Source organism: Bombus vancouverensis, chromosome 12, assembly GCF_051014615.1.
Source record: "Bombus vancouverensis nearcticus chromosome 12, iyBomVanc1_principal, whole genome shotgun sequence".
Lineage (NCBI taxonomy): Eukaryota > Metazoa > Arthropoda > Insecta > Hymenoptera > Apidae > Bombus > Bombus vancouverensis.
Window position 1 is genome coordinate 2,904,178 of NC_134922.1, and position 26,090 is coordinate 2,930,267.

The following is a 26,090-nucleotide window of genomic DNA, read 5'->3' on the forward strand; positions in this document are numbered from 1 at the left end:
TTCAATTTTCCCTACGCCATTCTCCAATTTCTCTAATCTCTCCGAATATTCTCATTATTTATAGGAGATGGCCTAATTAACTAATCGAATTACTCCAAATTGGAATGTTTATCGTGGTACATCGTGGGACGTTTATCAAAAGAACTAGTTCCGAACGCGTATGCAGCGACTCCACATCGGAGATCGACGCGGACATTGATTTTCCACGTAAATGCACCTAAATGGGTAGAGATAGTTCGAGCGAATTTTAGTGCCGGATCATTTTCAGCCCCCCCCCCCACATTCACTCTAGCTTATGCGTTACCACATCCACGAGCCGATCGATCGTGATTTCGACGGGACTGCATCAAATATGATTTGCTAGGAAGAGGACTCTCTCCATGGCTTATGCGATTTACGGAACCGTGTGAAAGCATTGATTGCCGGATTTCGCCAGCGAATCGCCAGCGGATGGGTAGCGTGTGGCTGGCAGAAATTGTAGAAGGTCACGAAGAGATAATGCAGCGGTGGGGCCGAGAACTCTCACCGCTGCTGGTAGTAATTGTATAAAGTGGGATTCGGAAATGCAACAGTCGAGCATTGAATCTTTGATGTGCGAAAGGAAACTGAATAGAAGAAATTAGCGGCTAAAAGAAATCGACGATGCCTCCGAAAGTAGGATAAAAGCGTCAGCAAGTTCTCCTTTTCTTTTCGTGGCTTTAAAAGGGCCAATAGCAGCCAATGGTGGTTCTAGACGGTTTCTCAACGGGCTCGAATCTCCTAGAGAATGGAAATTGGCGGAGAAATTGTGGTTGGTGCTGAAATATTCACGAGTGTATCGAGGGTAACAAGGTTTCTCTTACAACGGCTGTAGGATTAAAGTAAATTAAAGTAGCGAAGTGGTAGGTTTTTAAATATCGATCGTAATCGAATATTTATTTAATGAAACGATAGTATATATTTTATGCGTAACAGACGATTCTACGCAATCGTCGATATATGGCACGCACGATACTGAACTACGCGTTAAATCACGAAGTTGTTTTGTTTTCCGATCTTCTGTTCGACTTAGAATATCGTCCTTTTTAGAGTCTGTGTACCAAGAATTTTCTATAATTTAGTTTTGGCACTCTTTTTATTTCATAACTTATAAATGCTTTTACAAGACCTAATGAAAGACAGCGGCGAAGATGCTGACGCAATACACGTATATCAAGCCGCGATGTCAGTTCGGAAAGCAATGCGTCTTCAGAACCGACCATGTTGCCGAAGAAAACATCCAGCCGGAGCCAAGACTGATGCAAGATTACGTGTACCGTCCGTACACTCATCGCCAAGTGCAACTGTCTAAACAGTATGCGGCCCACGAAGTAAGAGCCAATCAGAGTAATCAAACAAAACTACTTTAATCATAGTGCTCTCATATTTTAGGTTAGATCCTAACGGAACGTCAGTCGTAGCTAGTAGTATAGGGTAACTCGTTTGAAATCAATGCATCTGAAATCGATCATCGTTCCTTTATACATTTTTCTTTACATGCTAACACAGTGTATCTCGTGCTTCGTTTCAGGTACAAACGATAAGAAGGATAGAGATAAATACGGGAGTACATCATACGGAAGGTGGCTGGCCAAAGGAAGTCAATGCTCGAGATGCCGAAGTCGTTCAAAGGTTTCGTCGACGCGTGGAGAAGGATGATAATTGGGCAATAAACATGAGAAGTTTGCTTTCTGTAAGTTTCGAGGGAATTATATAAAATATTTGCATATATAGGATTTATTTATTCAGAAATATTAGAAATTAGGGTTTCCAATGATTTCTAACCTATATGATAAGATTATTGATAAATAGATCTATTTACAATGAATTTGTAGCGGCACTCGACAGCAAACGCTCCAACGGTTTCTGTCCCGTGGCTCGCTACACAAAGACCCTATCCTTCGGACAAGATGATTGCCAGATGTCGATACATTCCTTCAGAACATTTTCAGCCAACCTAAGGACCCGCTATAAATCTTAGGATTTATTTAGCTAAGGTCCTCCAAAGGAATAAATAGTCTTTGTCTCAACAGTCCCTATACCTATCACCCACTACGAGAAGATGCTGGAAGTCTGCTTTCCTCACGTGCGACGCTTCCTGCTAGCAACTTTCTCTCAAGGGTGGTTAGCATCCTTTCCCAACCAACGACTCAAAATTTAGCCAATTAACAGCGACGTCCATTTCCCTCACTTTCCGAACCAACGCCTTCCTCAACGAATCCGATCTCGTATCCTGAGACACATCCCATCATAGTTTTCCTATGCAGTATCATCGTGAGGCAAAAGAGTCGCGAGTCGCCTGTCCGAATTGATAGTTGGTAGTTGGTAGCTAGAGTGAATCCGAGTTCCTCGACCTCTCCGGCAATCATCGTCCGAACTCAAAGCGGATGTCGAATCGTATTTATCCGAGCTTGAACTTGTATCCGCGAACCGCGAACTGAATTTAACAACCGCGAGTTTACGTCAAGTGTACTCATTAGATATTATCGTTAATAAACATTTATTGTTAAACAAATTCGAGTGTTCCTTCAATCACTATCACGTCCTAATTACCTTAAATTAAACAGGAAACGATGGTTATTTAACGTGAACTAAATATAGTAATGTGTTATAACTAAGGACATCTAAATGGATAATTCACAACTCACAATTAATAGTTTACAACTTATGACAACTCGGCAACTCAACACTTGACTCCTCACAACTCGACTCTTAGTTAACGACTGCACTCACAACTCGACTCTCAGTTAACGACTCCTCACAATCCGACTCTTAGTTAACGACTCCCTGTTCATTCATCTTTCTTCCTTAAGTATCTCTTTATCTTTTCTCATAGTCCCACCACGTACGTGTTCCGTAACCGTCCGCGGTTATAGCCACGTAGGCCTTTTTCCGTGTAACTATTCGACTGAAGGACTGAGGACACATTGATGGGCCGCTCGGCTCATTGAAGTTTCCAGACCCTTTTGGCCTGTCGGCGCTTAGGCTTTCTCGCAAAATTGTTTATGGTTCACCCGATATTTCTTAGGCAATCTGTCCATGATACCACACATACGTTAAAATAATGTCACTTTATGGGTATTTAGACAATGGAGGACTATGTACTTCAAAACAATGCCATCAATATCTATCAGAATTTCTTCGACGATTTGATCGTGACACCTATGATCAAGGACAACAATATCAGGTACATTTCACAATAAATGTTACGAAATATTTTGCTTCGATATATTTACGTACCTATTAAAAATCATATTAACATATTCGAAATTAAAGACGTGAGATATGTCTCCCGTGAACTGGTTTGAACGCATTAAATTCTAACAACGAGTTAAGTAAGTCAACAAAGCGATCGTTGATTTAACGCGTAATTCCATCAAATTCATTAACCATACGATTATCCGTTCAAAACCCCGACCCAAATTTGCAAGCAAAAAGTGCAGCGGGCTATCGCTATCGATTTGGCAATGAAAATCCGCAGGCTCATAAAATTAACGATCGAACTGTGCTTTGTCGTGATAACATCGGTGTGGTGATATATGCTCGCTGTGTCCCAAAAATCCGTGATATCATTTCGTTCGTTTTTCCTTCTTTTTATTAAATATTTGAAATCTCTATGTAATACGCACATATCATACACACATAACGTACCGTAAGTGTAATATGTGAAAATATGGATGGATTTTTCTTTTACGAATGAACGTCATAATATAATAGTACTCTAATCGATAATTAATACAATAATTAGTAAATTAACGAAATCTCGTATTTTTTCCTCCTTTTCAAATTCAGAGTAGTGAACTTGTACGAGGATCCGGAGACGAAGGTGAGACCAATCAAAGATATATCGTGGTCTCCGAACTACTCTGATCGATTGGCCGTTGCGTACGGGTTTCCGGAATCTGAGCAGCCTTCGGCCGACTTGAGTCCGTACTCCTACGTATGGAACCTCGGTACTTGGTTATTCCTTATGTAATTCGGTGACAAACCGTGTTCAGTCGACGTTATTTGCCAGAGCACTTCGATGAGAGGTGGTATTTCATCGATTCGATTTTGTGTATGTCCGTTCGTACATACAACCAAGTTTTAGATCATTTCGTTGAATTTGGACGTCTCGCAATTTTATTGTAAACATTTTGTTATCTCTTCTCGTTCATGAAGTATTTTCGTATCATTAGGTAGCCGAGTGTTAATAGGGTATTTGAAGATGCCATCAGAAAAATTGTATTTTATTAGTTGTAGTACGTGTGCGTTTTATCCATATATTTTTTCTTTTTATTTCTTAATTTGTACTTTACAATATGTCCAGCTGGACATTTGGTAAATAATCCATATATGAGTGATTAATTCGGTTAATATGTACAACACACGCACAGACATTGAACCTTTTAAATTGTTTGTCGTACAATACATTACGATTCAGTTTCTATAAAAACGTATAATCTTATGCAGAGAATCCCAATAAGGCTCTCTACACGTTGAAACCACCTTTCCATCTAACGACAGTTAAATTCAATCCTCGCGATCCTGTGATGTTAATCAGTGGTCTAATATCTGGCCAAGTGTGTTACTGGGATATTCGAAGCAATGAAAAACCTATGGAAACGTCTCATCCTTACACCAGTCACAGGTATAATAGTTTGATTGAGAATTAATAACGTACACATGTATATATGTCAAACATCTTGTATACAGGATAAATATGGATTTCGCGTATCATCGCTATCTCGTAGTTTTATTTTTCGGAAAAAATGCATTTATGTCACTTTTCCAATTAAAGCTTCCTATATAGAATTTTCATAAAATGGAATGAAATCGAAATAAAGTCTTTAAAAAATTATACAAAATATCGTCGATATTCCACAAAATCGGGAACCAGACTAACCGCAGTATTCTTCTTCCTACAACGTAACGGTGCAGCATCATCGAATTTCTGTATTTCTCCAAAGTAAAATTACGATTCTTTCTTCTCGTCTGCCGTTCATTCTTAGATATCCAGTGACTCAGACTCTTTGGATCCCTTCCAAGGTTAACACCGACTTCTTCTCTTGTTCTACCGATGGCACAATTTTGTGGTGGGATGCCAGATTTATGAAAAAGCCAACAGAAACTTTAGTGATGGACCTCGAACAGCCACAAAGAGCAGACATTTACAAAGCGGTCGGTATCACTGCTCTTCAGTTTGAACAGACGATGAGCAGTAAATTCTTAGCTGGTACCGAGAACGGTATGGTTGTGAATGTAAATAGGAGAACCAGCAATCTCGTGGAAAAATTGGCGATTAGATTCCAATGTTACACGGGACCGGTTATCGCGATCGACCGAAATCCGATTTATACGAAGAATTTCTTAACCATTGGTAACTGGTCGGCCAATATATGGGCAGACGACACGAAGGAAGGAAATTTGCTCTGTACTAGGTACGACCGTAGACAGTAATGTTGTACCAATTGATATTTTGTACGTTTCTTCGAGATAGAAATTTTTTGTATTTTTACGTGTATAGTGACAAATACATCGATCTAAGCGGTGGTTGCTGGAGTAAAGCCAGATGCTCCGTATTCTTCACCATAAATAAAGAAGGCTTACTGGAAGCGTATGATATATTGGCAGGCATCAAGACACCATTGACTAACATTCACGTGTGTAACGATAGCCTGACAGCGATTAGCTCCCACGAAGAGGATGCATTTCTTGCTGTCGGAAGTAGTAACGGTAATGTATACCTACTGGAGTGTACGGAAGACCTTGCAACGTTCACGAAAGAAGACAAAGCCGCTTTGAGTAGCGTAAGATTCTAGTTATACTGTCAGTTTACTTAAAGACTCTATTACGCTTTCTTCTCGTTACCTTGCTTCACCTTTTGATAATGGTCATTGAAATCAGTGAGCTGAATTTCATTAATTACCAGATGTTCTAATTAAACGGTATTCTTCCTACCGAATCTCATTGTCTCACACTTCATGAAATTTTAGTTTAGTTCGCTCTTGCTCCTCGAAATTTTACAATGAGTTTAGCGAGGAAAGGCGGAAATTCCAAGGGCGGCCATCTCGTCGAGTAGACGAATTCGAAAATATCGGTAACGTGGTTTTGTCTTTATTGTAGTATCTGGAAAGGTGTAGTCGATACGAAAAGGCGATTGACAGTCGTTTGAAAGAAATACGTCTGGGTCATCGTGTCTCCAAAGGTGTCAGTATACAAGAGTCAAAGATGAAAAGCAAGAAGAAGGAGAAGGATAGAAAGAAAGAAAAGACCTCCATGGAGAAAGAGAGACTGGAAGACCGGAAGAAATCGAAAGCATCGAAACCGAAAGGAAAGTCTAACGTTAGGATGACCTATCCTGAACACAACAAAGTGCAGATGGAATATTTCGACAAAATAAAACAGGTAAATTAGCATGTCGCGTCGTATATTCTAGATTCTATGTATTTTTCTTTTATCACCAACATTTTCAAATTACACGATGAGCAAACGATCAAAAATTTATCAAGTATCGACAAAAGTAAGTTGATCTGTTTTTTTAAAAAAGATATCTGCGCGATACATGGAACTCGACGAAGCTGACGTGCAAGCAGCGCAGGAAATATTAAAGGAAAGAATAGTAACGAAATACATGGAAATGGAGGTAGAATCCGAGAAAGAAGACGTGAAGAAACAACGATCGATCAAAAGGTTCAAAAGTAGAATAAGGACTGCAAGAAGCATACCGAAGATCGGAGAAAAGGAAGAAGAAAAAGATATTGTGGACGTCGATCTAGATTCGATAAGGATAAAGGACAAAAAGCAACGAGTGAAGAAGATCCTGAGAAATAGTTGTGCGAAGCAAGTGTGCAAGCCGGAAATTTGTTGCGCAGATATGGAAGGTAAGACCGTTCTAATCAGAGGTATGAAAAATTGCTTACACGAAATGCGATTTCTCTAAAATCATACGTTCGTTCCTTTTCTTCTGCTTTTCCTATATCGCAACATTATTCAACACGTATCTGGAAATGACCTGGATCGCGATAAACAGGGGTTAACTTGTCGTGTAATTTGTAAAATCGGAATATATCAAGGGGAGGAAATGTTTTACCAAGTCGGAGAAGAGCTCTGGAGTATAAATTCCGAATGTCAATAACAAGATCCAAATTGTTCTTTGTCTCGGAGAATGATCATGTTTAGTTATTCTTGGTCGATGTATTTGCGCGTTAGGTTAATTGGAAGTTAGGTTCAAGCATGGACTAATTAACGATAAAAGCATCTGACGTCGCTTTAAAGGAAAATTAACTAAAAAAGGACACGTACTTGGCAATAGTAGTCAGCTGTTTCTTCGATTAATTTTAATTTCTGAGAATAATCTTTCGGTAGTTGTTTCGTAATGAGTCAGGAAGCGTAATTGGCGCGCACGAAGGGGTCACTGAAGAGCCAAGGAGAATTCCTACAATTGCCTGGAAGCTACCTGCTCAATAATTTCCAGAGAATTTCATTTCATAGCTCGGCTTTCGGCGTAGTAGCGAAATTTTACAAAAGTTTCTTGAGTTGTCGCTACGACTGTAAGTCACTTGTAAATTCTACAATCGCGGTACGAGGGGAACTGCAAACAAGGTGTACGCTCTGTCGCGGCCGTATTACGGTACACTCCTAGCGAATTAATTCCGTCCCGCGTTTCCGGTATTTCGCCACTCCCAAGTCTCCTCTTCTCGTCGAGTTTCTCCGTTAGTTACAATTAACTCGGAATAACGCGTCGGAAGCCACTTAAACGATCTGGAAGTTAATAAAAGTAACGGGGTGGAGACTCGTTGGTCTCCCAGGCGGTACTACGCCGTTGCTGCCGTTGCTGTGTGATACTCATAGAGTTAAACTCGGTGGTTCCGTTGTGTGTGATACTTCGATTGGAAGTAACTACGCGAATGGTCGAAGAAAAATGAACTACTCAGGCTATTTGAGGCTTCTGGGTGTAAATTGTAAGCTTCTAAAAACGTTACAGGTGTTTGAACGTGTTTTAGTTTTGTCAAAACCGACTGATTCATTGACATCGGCGCGAGATTTTTACTTGCAAAGGCTCTCTCGCATGATTTGACCGATAATATCAATAAAACTTTCAGAGTGAATTTTACAGAGTACGAATCGTATTAAATATAAATTTTTTATACGTGACATTCGATTAATTCCATGTAGCCTTGTTCGAAGGCTCAATTCCTTAATCGTTTCGATTGGTACGTTTCCCACATTCGTTGATATCTTTAAATTCACGAGATTTACCGCGGTTTAGCAGAAGTACACTGTGCATCGTCTATGTCTTTTTTCTCTGCATTTTTTGTCGATGATAGAAAAATAGCGCGACGTCGATAAATCTTGTTTCGCAAGCGCGAGGAGCTTAGCACATAGAGGGAAATATTGTCTTATCGCGTGGTGGCGAATGCACTAAGCGTAGAGAAATATTCACAACCGCTGGTGTTCCAATTAATGGCAGCGTTGGTTCTCGCACGTGCGGGATTTATTTCCATATTGATTATGTACGACGACCGTGAAAGCAATTTTGGCATTTTTCCTCTCCTTTTTGCCACGTAAAATCTTAAGCGTTTGATCCAGTGTTTGACACGTCGATTCTTCTTTTCGTTTCTGCTATGTATGTAAATTGAGATATTTCATATTACAATGATCTCACGGCCTGAAGAATACTGTATGGGACAACGGATTTTCTTATTTCTGCTACGTCAATCAGGAATCAATTTGAGGCTATGAAAATGAAATAATATTGCGTGGTCTTCAGAATTACGCAGAGCGATTGGGTCTATGCGACACTAAGCTATGCGACTATAAATTGGTAGTATTAATTACAGTCCGGATGAAGGATCGCGTGCGCGGAATAGTTTGTTCTGGGTCGAAGGAATCTTAATTAGCGTCAACGTACAGTACGTCAATATACATCAATGTACAGTAGGTACAAAATACAAAGCGGCACAAAGATACCGATATCAACGGGAATTTGTAATTTAGATTCGTTTAAGATAATCGAGAAATTAGGTTTATGCGAGTATTTGGAGCATTACTTGTTGCGGGTTACACATTGCGTGCTAATCTTCCTAGTTAATGATTAATTATTGAAAGAATGAATTTGTCATTGCAGAGAAAAGAAGATCAAAAAGAAGAAAGAAAACGGTCGAAGTGGTAGAAGAATCTCCCGAAAAAAGCAGATCGTTCATCATAGATAATAAGTGGTTCAGACGATTAACTGATTATATCGTTCAAATTCCTCAACCTTCGCGCGCGTTCAAGAGAAAAATCTTGGCGCTGAAGAATACTCCGCCGAACGTACTTCGAAAAGAACTGGTTGAAGCCAAGAAGGAAATACGTGCTTGGCAGGAAACTGCAATCGCAAGAAAGCTCGCCTCTTGGGCCGTCGAGAGGAAACTCGAGAAGGAGCCCAAGAAACTGCCCGAAATCAAGCTGGAAACGACGGAAGAGCGACAGGAGGAAGCTGAGGAACATTTGATCAAAACGGACGAGTCGGTCGTGGAATTCGGAAAAAAAAATGACACGAAAATTCATCCAAAAAAGAGCTTGCGTAAATTCAAAAAGTTGAAATTGACGGAAGAGGAGATCGAAATAGAAAAGAAGGAGAAACAGATGGAACTGTGGAACTTGCTGAAACAAAAAGTTCAGGAGTACGACGAACAGCACAGCAGGAAGGTGTTTTATCCTCGAATATCCACTGCGTTCGTGAGAATGTATTCCGAAGAGACGCTTGACGAGGAGTCCGGGAACAGAAAATATTAATCGTTTAAAAATTTCCTTTCACGTCATAGAAGCATCTTGAAAACCAAGAAGAACCGGAAAAAGATTTCTCCTCCGGAGAGCTTTGCCCGGAAATCCAGGAGCTAACTGTTTAATTCATCTGTACATCGACAAACGGTATTGTGTCGTTAGAATTCAAAGTGACATCTTTGTGGAAAAGGATCAGCCCGAAGCATTTGTCGCTCGTGTTCGAGATATTCCCAGCAGGTTCGGAAAGCAGACAGGAAGGACAAACAATCTCGTCGAAAAGTTTTATCATGGAAGAAATCCAAGCTGGCTCGATCGAAGAACTTTCCTTCTTTCTTTCAACGGAAGTTGTTTCGACGTTATTACGCATTCGTTGAACGAAACCATAGAGCAAACGATGCGTTCAACGTTTCCAACAGAAACTTTTTTTACGCTCGCGTAGACCTGTTCCCGTCGAGATTCATTGGTTATTCTTTTCGGTAACTGCATCAAATTCTGCTTAGAAACAGGTGGCTTCGCGCACACGTTTCACGCAGAAGTTACAGGAACGAGCGAGCAGCGAGAAAAAGGGATAAGGCAAAATGGAAGTTCGATAGAGTTTGTCGTTTTTCTCGTCACTTAGGATCTTCAAGGGCCACACAGTCAGTTTTCCATTTATTGCCTGAGTTTAAGAGAATGTTCTTACAAAGTTAAGCGAACACGACGGGCTGGAAAACACGGAAGATAATCCATCTGGAATTTCAACGGATGAATTGACGGACTTATGATGCACAGTTCGAAGAAAGTTTTCAGAATTCTCGTCTCTTTACAAAGGCGATTCTCCTTGTTCGTTCGTTCGCTCGTTGTCCTCTTAGAACTTGGAATTTCTCAAGAATGCACGGGATATAAGGATTTATTAATAACCGACAGATCGAACGAATAAAAACTCGGTTAGACGGCGGTACTATGGAAATCAGGTACAGTCTCCAACTTTTTGCATCTATTTCTTTGAGAAAAAGTATAACGTTTTCTAGGAAGTATACTTTGTTCCGCGAGAAACTTGTTTCCTTGCAAATTTGTTACTTCCGTAAGCGCTACATGTTGCTGGTTAAATATCGTATCATGGAAAAGTATCTTTTTTATTCGAAGGCATGATCGAATCGAAAGAATCGGGTTTCACGAGAAATATTCGAAAGCAGACGCATCACGCGAGAAAAAGCTATGAAGAGCAAATTTGATTTCGGTTAGGTAGGGGAAGATTAAATTAGAGGGAGAATGCACGGAAAGAGTGATGGTCGAGAGGAGATTTTGGAAGAGAGTCGCGCGTATTTCGACCAGTCATCGAAGTGATAATCTTCTGATTAATTATGCATGTCCAGGCTGACGGTAACGCATCGATATAAAGTGGCCACGTAATTTGCGGCTTCCGGTTGAAAGCCTAAGTGCCTGGTAGTCTGGATATTCTCGAATCGTCTGTCACAGAGAATTGGGACGCTTCGTGTTTATTATCGATTAATAATTTTTTCTCCTCAGAGACTCGAGGACTGCGTACTTGAAAAACGAATACAAGAGACTTCCGTGTTTATTTTTGATAAATCGGTTACGAATTTGGAACTTTTATTCGGCGATCGAAAGATCGAATGGTTTTTTATAATCAATATATGTACGTATCGATCATTGGAACCGAAATTTATTTCGTTTTTATCGCTTGCGCTTTACTACTACTTTACTAGCGCTTTAATAATAGCGCGCTTTTTGATAATATAATATAAGGAATTTATTTTACGAAATTTTATGACGTTTAATTATAAATTATTTAGAACAGTAAAAAGTAAGAAAAAGGAATGTAATTAATTTTTCGTATGTTTGTGAAAACGTATTTTTTAAACTGAGATATTTTACATTTGAAAGAAACGAAGAATAGCTAATAAACATTGATAAGTAAAAAGATGTCCTTTTGTTGTTACAACGATCGAATCTATCTTTTTTTCAGCAAGTGTAATTTCTTAACAACTATCTTTCGGCAATTTCACTTTCTGAAATTTTAATTCCGACTGTAGCGTATCCGCGAATAGTCAATGTTTAATAGCAGCATCCTCCTGAACGCGCACATTAATCTAAAAAGTTAGTTCAAAGCCTGTGATTCGATCTGAATTAACCTTTGAACTAGTGAACACGGGAATTACCAGGCTGATACAATACTTCCAATCGACGGAATGTTGCAGCCATAAAGCTGCTTCGATGGTCACGGCGGTACCGCGCTGTGTAAACAAGCACGATGGGAATTCTGGGGAAAACCAAAACTCGGATACGGATTCCGATCTCTCCGTTCGGATTCCGATTTCGCTGGCTTATCCAGCCGAGTCGAGAAAAAAAGATCCGGCCGAAACAATCAAAATCCTTTTTCTCGCTTCACGGTACGCTTGATTGACGACCAGAGGAAATCGACAAACCGGATGTACATACGTACGTGTGCATTAGCTGATGAGAGCAACGGTTTATCAGGCTTTCGCGTGCAGGGATCGTGAAGCGCCGGCGACAGAGAGAATGAGAAGGAGAGAAAGAAGTCGATCGAAAAAGGACAAACGTTAGAACGCAGAGGCCAAACAATGTTAAGAATTCCTCGGGTCAACACGAAATATTCGCGGTAACAGTCACGGCAGAGAACTTGTAACAGCGGTAGCGGAGATTCGTTTTGTGACAGCGAGAATCACCTACAACGCGCATGCGAGCAAATAAAATGAAGTAAATGACATATGTTGATAAATAACAATTGCAAGTGAGGGAAAATGTGCAAGTGGTGTTGTAAAACAAAAAGATATTTTGATATTTTGTATGGCTGTGCATAATTCGGATTTAGCTTCGATGTTATGAGCATGGCGAGCCATCGGATTTTCCAGAGGGAAATTTCAGAATCGTCGCTTGTCAAACTCCAAACTAGCACGTACATATGCTAGGATAATGTTCCGTGTCGATCTGTTCGAGCGGTGTGGATCTGCGTTCCTACGGAACTCATTTACCATTGGTACTCGTCATACCGGCTTTACAGTACATCGGATTCCTGATGTTCTGCAATAGCGTTTCTACTTGGCAGTATTCTCATAATTATTCGATTTTATCGTGAACCAGCCGGAACGCTAATCGGCGCTTTAATTAATAGCGACAGTGCACAGGAACAATCAAAATGGTTGGTCCAAAATGAAAATATAACTATACTAATTGATTCTTAAATAGGATTTAAGACAAAGAAACAGTCATTGAACTCGAAGAAAAAATGTAAAAACCTGAAAAATAACTTTTTATACGTCCTCTAAACTGTAGAGCCTTTTATACATTACGTAGGATTTTAATACAAATTCAGACGTTGGTGAAGAAAGTTCATGTGCAAAGTTTCACGAATAATTTCAACTCTTAGAATCTTAGCTTTTTGCTGTCTTCATCTAGCCATGTATTACTTTCATTAAGAAAATAAATTAGAATGATGTGTACTAGTTTTTGCGAATTCTCTGTTTCCGAAATAAATTGGACGTGTGCCTATGGAGCATCAAAGTTGCTCGATGTTCGGCCGAAGGCAATTAGAGGGAGCCTTTTGTGACGGTCTGCTTTCATGCAGGAACCCGGCAATTTTCGCTATATTGACGAGGATAAAGCCTGGTCCAAGGGAAACTCTTACGTGATTTGCACAGACGAGCCGCCCGCAAATTTGATTTACGATTAAGCGGAGATCGATAGATAGAAATTACTTTCCGCGTATCACCGCGAAATTTTGATCAAACGCGCGTTCAGCTCGTTTTCCAGAAATTATTATACATTAATCGAGGATAGTGAATTGTACGGTAATTTCCCTGATTATAGGCAGCCAGCGACCGATAAATAGGCCAAGCTCTTGCGTAATTTTATATTACGTCGTTTTTGAAATTATCGATACTTAACGAAGTATTATTTACAAAACCACATTGCCTTTAAACTGTCCATTCCCTTAATTAGTATTTAATCTTTAATAGTGGCAGATTTTAAAAAGATCGACAGGATGGTAAAAAAAAATGGCAATAAAAAGCCATAATTAAGAATATTATTAATTTCATGGATAAAATTGTTTATCCGAAACGAGAAACTAGAAAGTTAACGAGTAAAATACAATTTTCGACAGTTTCTTCCTTCGGCGACATATTCTAGCATTAAGTTTGAGAGGAAGATCTTTTATCGTGGAAAGCGTGATGCGAATGCAAGGAACACGCGCAAGCAACGAAGCTCAATAATCTGAAACGATCGATTCGTTAAGACAGAATGATTGCATCAGCGGTTCTTGATGAAGTAAGTATTAGCAAAGAATCGAGGAGCCTTGATTGCAATCTTCTGTCGGCCGTCCTCCCTTTTCTCGTCGATCGGGTCAGTTTTACAGATTGCTGAGTAGAAGAATCAATGGTTTTATGACTCGGCCGGAAAAATTATTGACAAAAACAAACAGGGTTCACGAATCGTATTGAGCTTTCGTTTTCATCGCTGCAATGCAACGTTTCGTTTTTTTCGATAGATGGAATCGTTATTCTATCTGAATGTGTATATGATCTGAAACTTTAATTTGTATTTAATAAATCTGTGGTTCGCAACTTGAATCAAATTTAAGTAGTGTGATTTAATTTGAGAATTATAACGTATAAAATTGACGGCCCCTACTTCAACGTTTTCATCGGTACGTCGAAGGATAATTGAAGTAAAAAACGTCTTAATTACCATGCTGTATTGAAATTCGCCAATTGTCTTTGCCATTCCAAATCGACAAAAAGTAGAATCGTTACGATCCAGCATTAATTCCTGAAAGAGAAGCGTTTGTAAAATTCTTCAAAATTAGATAATTTTTTAATTGTAATTGCACGGTTTTACAGTTATCCACCTCGAGATATTTAGCCTCGGAACGAAGTTTACCCGATAAATTGTCTGAGCGCACTTCAGATCAGAGTCGAGATGGTACATGAACGGTTAAACGATCAACTCGAAGGTCCACAAGATTGTGGCGATATATTCGAGCATAAAGCGGCGTCAAAGCCACGCGTTTGATCCCCGTGAGATAAGTTTGATCGGACTGTTGCCTCGTCCCCGAGTCCTCGCTAAGTTCTGTTTATGCTCGATTCACACGTAAAGAGGATCCTTGGCGCGAGAAAGGGAGAGAACGCCGTTCGAGGGCGTTTGCACGCGTGAATGTTCTCAGTCGAATTCTCGGGTGTTTGTCGAAACAAGGCAAATATCGTTCCGCCTGGAACTTTATTCGCTTGGTGAATTCATGAATCTTTCAGCACTTGCTGCCGCTCTTCTCTTTCGACGGTGAACCCAGTCGGCGTAGCGAACGCCGTTACAGACCCGCGAATTATCGCGTCGCTTTTTGCCACTCTGACGCGCTCTTTCGCCAACAGAGAAAAAGGTTACGGAGCTCTTCTCGACGTATGATTTTTCCATAGGCTGCGTTTCTTCCGTTAAATCAGGTTAGACACGTCACGGAGCGCTGCCTTTTTTTGTTAAGTTAATACAAGCTTGAGAATCGCTTTAATGAAATGTTTGAAAACTCATTATTTAAGTAACGTTATTTTGAAACAATTAAATAATCTCGAACATATAATTTCTGAGCCAATTATGCCGACATTTTTTACCGCTTCGAAGAAATGTAAAGATTCTGCATTTACATTTATGTACACTAAATTATCCCCGTTCATCATCATCATCATCATCATCATCATCATCTGTATTAATATATATATATATATATATATATTATATGCATATAAACAACTTTTCTCATAGTATCTTATATATGTAATTGAAACTGAAATAATTTTAAAAGCAAATGCTGTCAAATCGTATCGTAAAATTTTAATTTACGCAGATTTGATCATCCTGTAGGAATGGAGATCAAACGGGTATACGTGAAAATGCGCACCGAGTTCGGAAAGCAATGCATGTTCGATGTGCATGGGCCGCAAATGGATGCCATTATCCATCCAAACCCTACCGATATGAACGACTATATCAAGAGGAGTCACTGTCACGTCGAGGTGCAGCACTCGAAGCAATTGGCATTGCACGAGGTTAGGTTGACGTCATTAAAGAGATTACGGTGCTGGTCGAACTGACTTTGGTTTGATGTATTCAGCGCATCTGCATCTACGTGTGCACCAAACTGAATCGACGTCACACACGCGAGACCTATACCTTTGTTATTCATCTCGATATAGGATTTCCTTTTTCTTTTGGAAAATGGTAACGCTACGAGCGATGTAACCTGAGCCACGATCTCATTAGTTCTTACCTTGCATGAGATGATTAACGAGCCTCGCTTTAACCGTTTTATTAACGACTTAAACGACACCTGACATTTTGGTCAGTGTTCCGGAAATTCGGTGAAAAATGGAAACCAATGCTAGGGGAGGAATCTGTTTGTTTTTCACGATTGAATTTGTCGATAGTTTCTGTGTCAATATTGAAAAATGAGATTTTTGGCAATGAATAGATGAAGTTGTATAAGGTGTTTTACAGGGAATAGCCCAAAAGGGAATGAAATACTTCTGTGTATAAGAGAGAGCAGGGTAAACAGAAATTGATATATTGAACCGTGAGAATAACAATATTTTAACGAATTATATCACGATAAATTCGAAGCGTGAGCTCGATACTCGTTATTATGTCCGTCAATATCCCGGGTAATTTATTCAATTTCGTTTTCACAGAGCTTAAGAACAAAGTCGAGATAAAGTTTGACAATGTAACGCGAAAATTTCGCGAACGTTTCGCCTCTGCAAAACAGGCAACTGAATCCGTGGATCGGATATGTTTTGTGTTCGTGTTTTACCGGGTTAAACATCCTTATATTCCTTATTTCACAAAAGAACGAAAACAAGCGTAAAAAGTCCGAAGGAGCAAGGGAAATCCAAGGAAGCGCGAAAACTGAAGAATCAATTTTGTTTGTTACTTGGAAAGTTACAAAGAAGTTTATATTTATCCCAAAAAGTCTATGCTCATTCCCTGTTACGATAACAAAAACGGTATCAACTTGTTGAAAGCATTCAGTCAGTTTGAAACGACTCAACGAAGGCGCGCAAATCCACCGAAAACTTTGTTACTTGAGGCATCGAGCATGCAATTTTATCTGAGATTATAGTTTTCCCGGCATCTCCAATAACACATATAACCAAGCAGGACGCAGTTTTATCAATAGACGTTACATCGATCCAATCACAGGTGAAAAATTTCAACTCGCAATCAGTCGTTCTCCATCTGTGCGTTTTTCAAATTCAAATATGTTTCTTCAAAGCTGACTAATCACGATAATGTTCCTTTGAAAAAGTTTCATGTGTTTATAATCGGTGCGGAGTTAGCACAAGGGTAATAGTTATTCGATCGTGTCGAACATCGTATTATGCATACTGATTAATCGGCACAAGTGTACGGTTGATAATTTATCTATTAACAAGCATGGAATGCTAGGATGCGCGTGTAATATCAATTAGAGTGTTGAAACGATTTTTCCGTGAAATCGCTACGTTTGCACGATACATTCGTGAGAAATCGTGAAGATGTCACATAAATTATTCATTGATTGGTTGGTTGGGTCGAAAGCATCTTTCGATTTGCCTTAGATTTTCTAGATTTTCTTCTCTGGCGTAACTTTCGTCGAAATGTAGGTTCAAACGGACAGTAAAACGACGAAAAAGAGCGGAATGTTTCACTTCGAGGGCGGATGGCCGAAGGATATCAATCCGCGAGACGAAGAAACCACCATGAGGTTTCGACGAAGGATCGAAAAGGACGACAATTGGGCACCGAAGCTACATTACTTGTTTCAGGTAAATCATTAGTCCACCGAGCACACTAGAAAAGTCATTAATCAGTTAACAGGAACTTCTATATTTACGAAAGTAAAAATAAAAACAAATCTTTAAATTTCATCTTATTTATTCGTTGGTGTTTTGCTCTTGTAATTTATTTGTTATTATTTATTAGTCGTTTATTTGTTAGTCATTGAAGTGATTTCATTCTCCGAACAGGCGATAAGATTTTCATATTAACTGTCCTAAGTGGCATCGATTCAACTTTTGCAACTGTATTGGTAATTAAGAGGAAGGTTAAATTAAATTTTCTCGCAGATGATGGAGCACTATGTTCTTCAGAATGGCACGGTGAACATTCACGAATATTATTTCGACAATATGATACCAACGTCCTTGGTACAGCCTTTTGGCTTTAGGTGAGTGACGTTAAAATTAAATCCGATTTAGCTTCTACATATCACACGACTTGGTCTCTCACATAATCAATAACTCTTTGTCGATCAATTTCCTTTGTACTAATCAAAAATCTTTCTAAAATTCTTTCGAAAGCAACTTATTAACTTTCTTAAACAACCAGAAATTAATCTTTCATATTTTTATTATACGTATTATAATTCTGTAACTAAAGTTTGTTATAAAGTTGCAACTAAAGTACATTTTTTAAGCTATGTTTACCAGTATAAAATTCAAGGAGAATTAATGACATAACTTACGATATTCGCAACAGCTTAGACAAAATCTCGGAAGTTCAATAACGTGGACCAACCTACGAACAAATTTATATTCCTTATAAACTTGATTAACGTATCATTGCGATAAATCATCCCCTTAAATCGATCCCTAGTCAGTGATGATTTCAATCTTTAGTTTTTGGGGGATGCAGGCTTATCTGGCGCGGTTTGTCATTCGATCGCTGTCGTGCCAGAAATGCAAAGGCGGTGTAATATTTGAAACAATTATTTTCTGGAAATCGCTTTTCAGAACCGTGAACTTGTACAATGATCCAGAGACACCGAAGAGGCCGGTGACCAATATCTCCTGGTCTCCGGATTCTGGCAGCAGGATAGTGGTATCTTACTGCTTCTTGGACTTTGGGAGGGTGCCAGATTACAGTAAAAAGCTGTACATCTGGCAGGTCGGTAGGTAGAAGAAAAGCTTCACTATGCTTTCCTATCTTAGCCCTCCGGCACCATTTTCGCCGCATTAGGAAGATCATGGGGCATTTGCATCACTTTGCATCCCTTAGCATAGGTCGTGTAGATTGTAGACACTCACGATAGGGAGGGAGGAACCGTGACGAGATACGAGCTCTTCCGGATTTCAACCGCTCGGATTCTTGCCTATCCGCCGGTTTTTAACCGCTAGACCAATAGCTTCGACACATAATCTACCGTTGGGTATCGGTCTCTTTGTGTCGCGCTATATCGTAACTAAGGATTAATTACGCCATTGTATTCGTATAATCTCGATAAAATTGTTTGCAATAGTAAAAAGAATTCTTCGACACGAGTTGAAAAAGAACACGAAATAACATATAATATGTTCCATTCATAAATATCGTATCCATCCACATATACCGATGAAAGAGCGTAACGTGTATGAAAGTCACGCTCCGACATTTAAATCCAACTAGCTCGGTCGACGCGGCACGCAAAGATTCGTCACGATGCGGCTCAAAAGAATTGATGAAAATCACTCGAGATAGCAGACTTCTTTTTTTTTTCTTCCGCATAATCCGGATTATGAAACGCTTCTGTCATCCTACGAACAGACAATCCGAACGAACCTTACATGAGCCTGCAGCCTCCTACACCGTGCGTGTGTTGTGAATTTAATCCTCGAGATCCTTCCGTCCTTGCCAGCGGTCTTATGACGGGCCAAGTCTGTAACTGGGATATCAGGACCGGGAATACGCCTGTACAGTACTCTAATTTGCAATACAGTCACAGGTAAGCGACGACATCGGACAAAATTCCAAAGACTTCTCCTGGACTTTTAGTGTTCGTTCGTCGGTAAACATTTATTCGAGAGAATGTTTTACTCCGAGTCTTAATATCGAGAAATTTCTATGTCTCCGTTGTTTATCCGTAAACCACCGTAACTCGAGTCCGCAGGATGTTTTTCGTAGGTTTCATTTTGCTTTGTGTCGAATGTGTTTCTAGTGCGAAGGTTCCCTTTATTGAGTTTCGCTTCTATCTTTATACCGAGCAATATAGAGAATGTTCGCAGAAACTATAGCTTCGGTATCTTTGCTAGTTCAACACGTTTTTAATGCGACTAAGAAAACGGAATTTAAATAGAAATTCTTTTAATCTCTAAATATTATAACGACTAATTTTTCAGGGAATTCGCGAACGCGGTGAAGTGGTTACCATCGAAAAGTAATACGGAATTTTTCTCGACGTCGACTGACGGTTGTGCGATGTGGTGGGACACGCGACATCTCCAACAACCAACCGAAATTCTCATGATCGATTTCGAGAATCCAAACGAGCCAAACATGGACCACGCGATCGGTGTTTCATGCCTGAATTTCGGCCCGATGGTGGGCGCGAAATTTATGTTTGGTTTGGAGAACGGCGTTATTTTAACGGGATCGAGAAAAGCGCGATCGAATGCAGAGAAAATGGCGATTAGGTTCACAAGCCATTTTGGTGCGGTCAAGTCAGTCGATCGAAATGTCTTCAATCCATCGATATTTATGACCGTCGGGGATTGGAGAGCTCGAATCTGGGCGGAAGACACCAGAGAAGATTGTCTGCTTTCCACTCCGTATGTTAGTTTTCGCGTGTTATTAATTTCATCTGTTCTATTTTCGCCGGTACATTAAGAGGACATTCGTTGTCGTATTTAATCGTAGAATTTTCTACTTAATTTTTCGAATCCTGATAACGGAGACAGCAAATTTGGAAATTCACTGTACGAATTAAATATTCTTTCAAACGACGCCATATTGGGACAATGATACAAGATCCTTTTAAAAGATGCGATAAAATCCTTATTTCGTAAATTTGACTTATGTAATTGTTCCACTAATAGATTCTTACGAGAATACCCAACGGGTGGCTGCTGGAACAAGAGAAGGCACTCTGTTTTTTACGTAACGACTGGCTCTGGACAGTTGTTAGTCTGGGACATTCTTCAAACTCTTCGGGAACCAGTTTTCACGTTGCAGTTATGCGATGAAAAGCTAACTTCTCTCGCGCCGTGCGAGGAAAATGCTCTTTTGGCGATTGGCAACTACGTCGGTAAGGTATTCCTGGTCGAACCAACGGATTTCTTTCAGTCGTTCGACAAAAAGGACAGAGGTGTCCTTTCAGAGGTAAGCGTACAGCCTATTCTTTTTATCATTATTTAGCCAAATGCGCCTTATCAATGACGAGATTCTTCCGAATAACGCGAAATAAACACAAGATTCGCTCTTAAACTTCCAAATTGTATCTCCAAATGTCTGTTGCACTTGCAAGTAACGATAAAGTTTTCTTTTTCTTTTTATTTTCTATGTGGTAGTTAAATAACACGCGTAATTCTTTTTATATCGTAAACATTTTTGTTAGTTTGAGAAAAGACGATCTTTTTACCAGTGCTTAGACAAATGCTCAAAAATTACGAAGGCAGTGGATTCACGGTTAAAGGAAATCAAATTGACGCAGAAGATGGCGGCTGAGGATTATAATGCAAACGTTAAAATCAAGAACAAATTTAAGGGGCCAAAGAAAATATCGGGAAAGGCGAAAGGCAGGGAGCCGAACTCTAAAACGATCAGGGATCGAGAGAGAACTGTATATAAGGAAAAGAAGAAGACTCGAGACAATGGTTTGCAGATTTCAGAGGCCGAGAGAAGATACTTTGACGCTGTACAACAAGTAATGCAATGGATTCAATATTCCGTTATCCGTCTCAACTTTCTATAAATCTTAGAATGTTGACGTTCGGATTTCTATTGTCTTGATATAACGAGATTTCTACAAAGCGGTAAACGTGATAAACGAGTAGAGACGAAATTGGTCGATCTTACTCGAATTATGGTTTTTAGCGGAAAATTGTCCGCGAACTGTGACTCAAATCTATTTTAAAAGTTAAAAACTATCGAACATAACTCGTGCACGATAATTCAGAAAGATTTCGAAATGAGAAAATAAACTTTCGTCGAGTGTCAAATTTATTAGCGCTAAACTTTCGGATTAAACTCGTACTAAAATAATCAGATTCATACCTTTTAAAAGCAAGGGGATTAAATTTATCATGTCGGAACGATGTGATAATGAAAACCTTTTAGGAAAATGAGATGTCGAAACGAAACGCTTCCAAAAAAATGTAAAAATGAAAGTTTCACTCCATTCAAGCGAAGAATGAAACCTTGCGTCGAAACTCGATTTAAATGAAAGCTAGAAATAGGAATCAACGTCGTTTTGTTTTTGAATTTAGCATATAAGACTAGAAAACGCCAAAAGAGTGGATCGACTATTCTTCATCGAACATTTATCTAAACGTTATTCGTTTGTTAGGGTGTGGAAGCTTACGCGCTTGAGACCAACCCAGACATAATTCCTGTTGTACATATATTTGCCTCAACGAAGAAAACCGAAAAAAAGCGAAAATCCTCGCGACCAGCTTCGATCAGTCGCGGTCGCGGTTCCGTCGCCGTCGAAACGAAGAAGACTGCAAAAAAGATTGTGTCAAAGGAGCCCGTTGGAATTCAAAAAGCGGAAAGACTAACCTGGAAAGAACCGATATCCCTCTTTGAACTATCGGTACGACGTTCGATACAATCGATGAGGGAGGACGTATTACCGGATCTCAGTTTAAAGATAGACAAGAAGACAAAGAAGAGGAAAAAGCGCAAGCGACTCTTCGTGCTGCCACAGACTTGCGAAGGGGAGATTTGCAAACCGAAAGTCTGTTGCTGGAGACCCAGCATGGGAGGGAGAAGGGAAGAAAAGCCGAAAGAAAAGAAAAAATCGACTTTGGACAAGGATTCTACCGTTTCTATTAGATCCTCGACGGATAGGCGGAGACGCCGTAGGATGAAAGGCGATGTGCTTAGGGAAATGCGCGCTCCGCCTACGCAGCTCTGGGAGGATGTCTTGAAGGCCAAGGCAGAGATTCAAGTAGCTAGAGAAATGTGGAAGAGGCGCACTATCCGATTGTCCGTGAAGGTCAGGTAAGATGCTATTGTCCAGTGTACGGTTGGTATTTTGAACAAGCAATTTACTTTCACTAAAACCGAGGTTTTCGTGTCCGATGTCACGCGGTTATCAAAATTGTCAATTTTTTCTCGGACAATCATCGTTCTACCATGATAGTAGAACGTAAAAAGAAGAGATTTTGATCTGGTTCGTGCATCAATTACAAGTGACTCATCAACACGCGAATTTTGCGTGATACATGTAAAGTTTGGCTCTTTTTGTTATGCATAACGTGCTATTTGAATTGTTGATTCATGAGAAACTTTTATTCATTCTTTTCTCAGGAAAGGTCGGAAACATCGATCTCGGGAAAAAGTTAATCGAAATTTCTTTGCTGTTTTCTCTCGTGCTTTTTACGAACAAGTTTCGAAATTGCAGGATCCGTAGAAAAATACTGATTTACACTATTCTTACATTTTTCTCGAAGTCAAAGGGAAATTAATCTTTCCGCGTAACAAATTTGCATCGACTTTACATGTAAAGCAACAATTCCGAATTATAAGTGATATATATGTCGGGTTCACATTACGATTAGGGTTAGGGGCGTGAAACGAATCTTCATTTGGATTACACATTGTTGTTATGCAATAGAGAAGACATTGACTAGCGCAAATACGATTATTGCAGAATTTGACAGGTAACCGTGGTAATTAGATACTCGAGAAGCTAATGACAATGATTCTAGGTTCAATAACGAATCCGCAGTCAACGGGACAACAAAATACGCTTTCCTCCAAAGTCCAAGTTGTACTCAACTTGCTTATGTACGGTACAAGTATTACTGGACTAACTCTTTGTTAAAACGTGGAATATCCACCGAGCGTAAAGGCGCTAAGTAACTCGCTAATACGACCTCACGAGAGAATGACGACTTTCCGTCACGATGATGCTGCAGAGGAAAACTATGATGGAGTGTGTCTAAGGACACGAGATCATCGGATTCGTGGAGAGATGCCTTCATTCGGAAAGTGAGGAAAATTGACGTTGCTGTTAATTGGTCAATTTCCATGTTGGTGGTTAGAGAAGGTGGTTAGCCGCCCTTGAGGGAAAGTTGCTAGCGGGAAGCGTCGTTCGTGAGAAAAATAGATTTCCCCTATCTTCCCGTAGTTGGAACAAAGACTGTTTGTCTGTTTGAAGGACTTTAGTTAACTAAATCCTAAGATTTATAGCGGCTCCTCAGGCTAGCCGAACATGTACTGTGAAGATGCATCTACATCTGGTAATCATCTTGCCCGAAGAATAGGGTCTGTGTGTGGCGAGCCACGGGACAGAAACCGTTGGAATGTTTACTGTCGCGTGCCGCTACAACTATTTCTTTTAAGGAGAGCTATAGAATTACTCCATCCCTATATTAGGTAAAAACGTTCATCCCGTGACCGCGGCTACGTTCAGCGACTTGTTGTCGCCTCGAGCCCAAGCTCATTATCACAAATCTCGAACAATTATAATCGAGTTAAGTTATAGAGGCTAAAATATTGGGGGTTTTCCGAAGAATTCCAAAGGAAGGCCCCGGTGACCTTTCATCTCCGACATATACATACCGATAATACATACGCCAACTTGATCGCAAAAAGATGTTTATCAAAATTTGTAAAACTTCGATTTTTTTTTTGCTCAAAATTAGGAAGCGACGTCCCAGAAAAATAAGAATGGTAAAGAAATCTACGGCAGATGAACCAAAAGAACCAGGCAAAGAAGAGAAAGGGGATATAAGAATGGAGGAACTGAAGGAAGAAATGGCGAAAGTGAGAAAAGCGAAAGTACCGGATCCTTGCAGCCCCCCGCCAGTAAAAACTGCCGAAGAATTATACTCAGATATCCTTGGTACTACCCCGCCACAATTGCAGAAGGAGAGAATCGTAGGCAGAGATTACCTGGAAACGTACGCTCGTAGAAAGGCCAGAGTTTATCCACGAATTTCGGAGTTCGGGCAAACGAAGTGACTGCCGCATCGGAACGGTAGCACTCTACATTAGTGGTAGCTGTTAGTACTTTGCCGATTGGAAAAATACGAAACGATAGTACTCGATGAGTGACGATCGATTTTCAGATTTCTTGATGACACGTTCCTCCTCGATTCGGTTCTCGATGATCGAAGATGGATCGCAGTCTTAGACCTAGTTTTATCGATAACCGTAGATTTCGGTAGTCGCTGTACATTTTGACTTGGCTTAGATACATTAAGCGATTTGCTCGTTAATAAACCTTGTAATTTAGAATGACGTTTCTTTTGTACGGTGTAATTTATTTTGGCCGATGTGGAAGCGTGCCAACCGTTACATGGCCTCTACTTGCTAGATATTTATCGCGTTACGTTTTGTTCCTCAAGAATTTGAATTAAATTCCTTGCGATTTTCCTTCGTTTTTTTTCATTCCGTGTAAACGCGGAATAGTCTCGCGCTCAGAGAAGAATAGGGAGAAAATAATTTGTACTCCTCCTCGATTAAACGATAGACGCTGCGTTAGGGAATTTTATTATTAATAAAATAATTACGATTAGGAGTGAGAATATTAGGTTTGTGTATATACATATAATTGTAAGAATTTTATACGTGTACTGTACGCAAAATAAAATTAAAGAACCGACTTCCAATGATATTCCTTGATTTTTTTCAAATAGATCATCGAAATGACCAAAAACGAGAGTTATTTAGGACGTCGAAGAGAAGAGTATTTATTTTCAAAGTTCGTTGAAAAGAAGAATATGTAAGAAGGACTATAGCAAAGCTTCGAAACATTTTCGAGATCATCGCGCGATAAATTCGAGAAGGAAGGTCTAACAATCAAAGCCTAGTTCCGGGCAGCAATGCGAGGAGACATTTCCTGGCGACCATGTCCAGAGATCAACTTCCGGGATACTAGGTAGTATCTTGCATACAAAGACGTGGTCGCGTGTAGTGAAAAGCTACGCGAGTGTTGGCGAGAATACACAGTTGAAGAGACCCCGAGTTGGCTTTAAATTCGCTTTGCAAGTTGATGCTGCGATCCAAAAATCTCGGCCAATTTCACCCAAGAATTTTTAGTTGAACATCGTGAGTCGCAGAAATGAAACATAGAAACACAGAAAACTACCGCATCAATATCGTTTGTTAGAAACGAAACATCGAACAAAGGGGAAATTTTATCCGTATCAAGTTTCTGCCGAAATTCTTCTTTTCTCTTACCTTTTTCTAGAGTATAATTCTCACTTCTTCACAAATTTCCGCGTATGTGTTCGGCCGCTCGAGGAACTCTGTTCTTTTAAATTTCAATGTTACGCGAGCAATCCAATTAATCAAGATAAGAACGTTTTGCACGTATTAAAAAAGGAGCCCCGAAGACAGAGTAAAGATCTGAAATA

At 39.8% G+C, this 26,090-nt stretch overlaps 3 protein-coding genes across 6 annotated transcripts in view; 2 read left to right on the plus strand and 1 right to left on the minus strand.

Annotated features, from left to right (window-relative positions):
- LOC117165016 (furin-like protease 1) overlaps positions 1-26,090 on the minus strand; it is a 227,450-nt gene that overhangs the window by 42,276 nt on the left and 159,084 nt on the right. The window lies entirely within an intron of this gene.
- On the plus strand, positions 4,551-5,852 carry LOC117165017 (dynein intermediate chain 3, ciliary-like). Its single transcript, XM_033348468.2, has 3 exons — positions 4,551-4,648; positions 5,010-5,438; positions 5,525-5,852. The coding sequence occupies exons 1-3, from the start codon at positions 4,551-4,553 to the stop codon at positions 5,817-5,819; spliced, it is 822 nt and encodes a 273-aa protein (XP_033204359.2). The 3' UTR covers positions 5,820-5,852.
- Positions 15,639-24,693, plus strand: LOC143303458 (dynein axonemal intermediate chain 2-like). Its single transcript, XM_076623488.1, has 10 exons — positions 15,639-15,821; positions 17,415-17,576; positions 17,877-17,977; positions 18,543-18,700; positions 19,333-19,510; positions 19,905-20,341; positions 20,612-20,883; positions 21,146-21,427; positions 22,070-22,725; positions 24,375-24,693. The coding sequence occupies exons 1-10, from the start codon at positions 15,639-15,641 to the stop codon at positions 24,691-24,693; spliced, it is 2,748 nt and encodes a 915-aa protein (XP_076479603.1).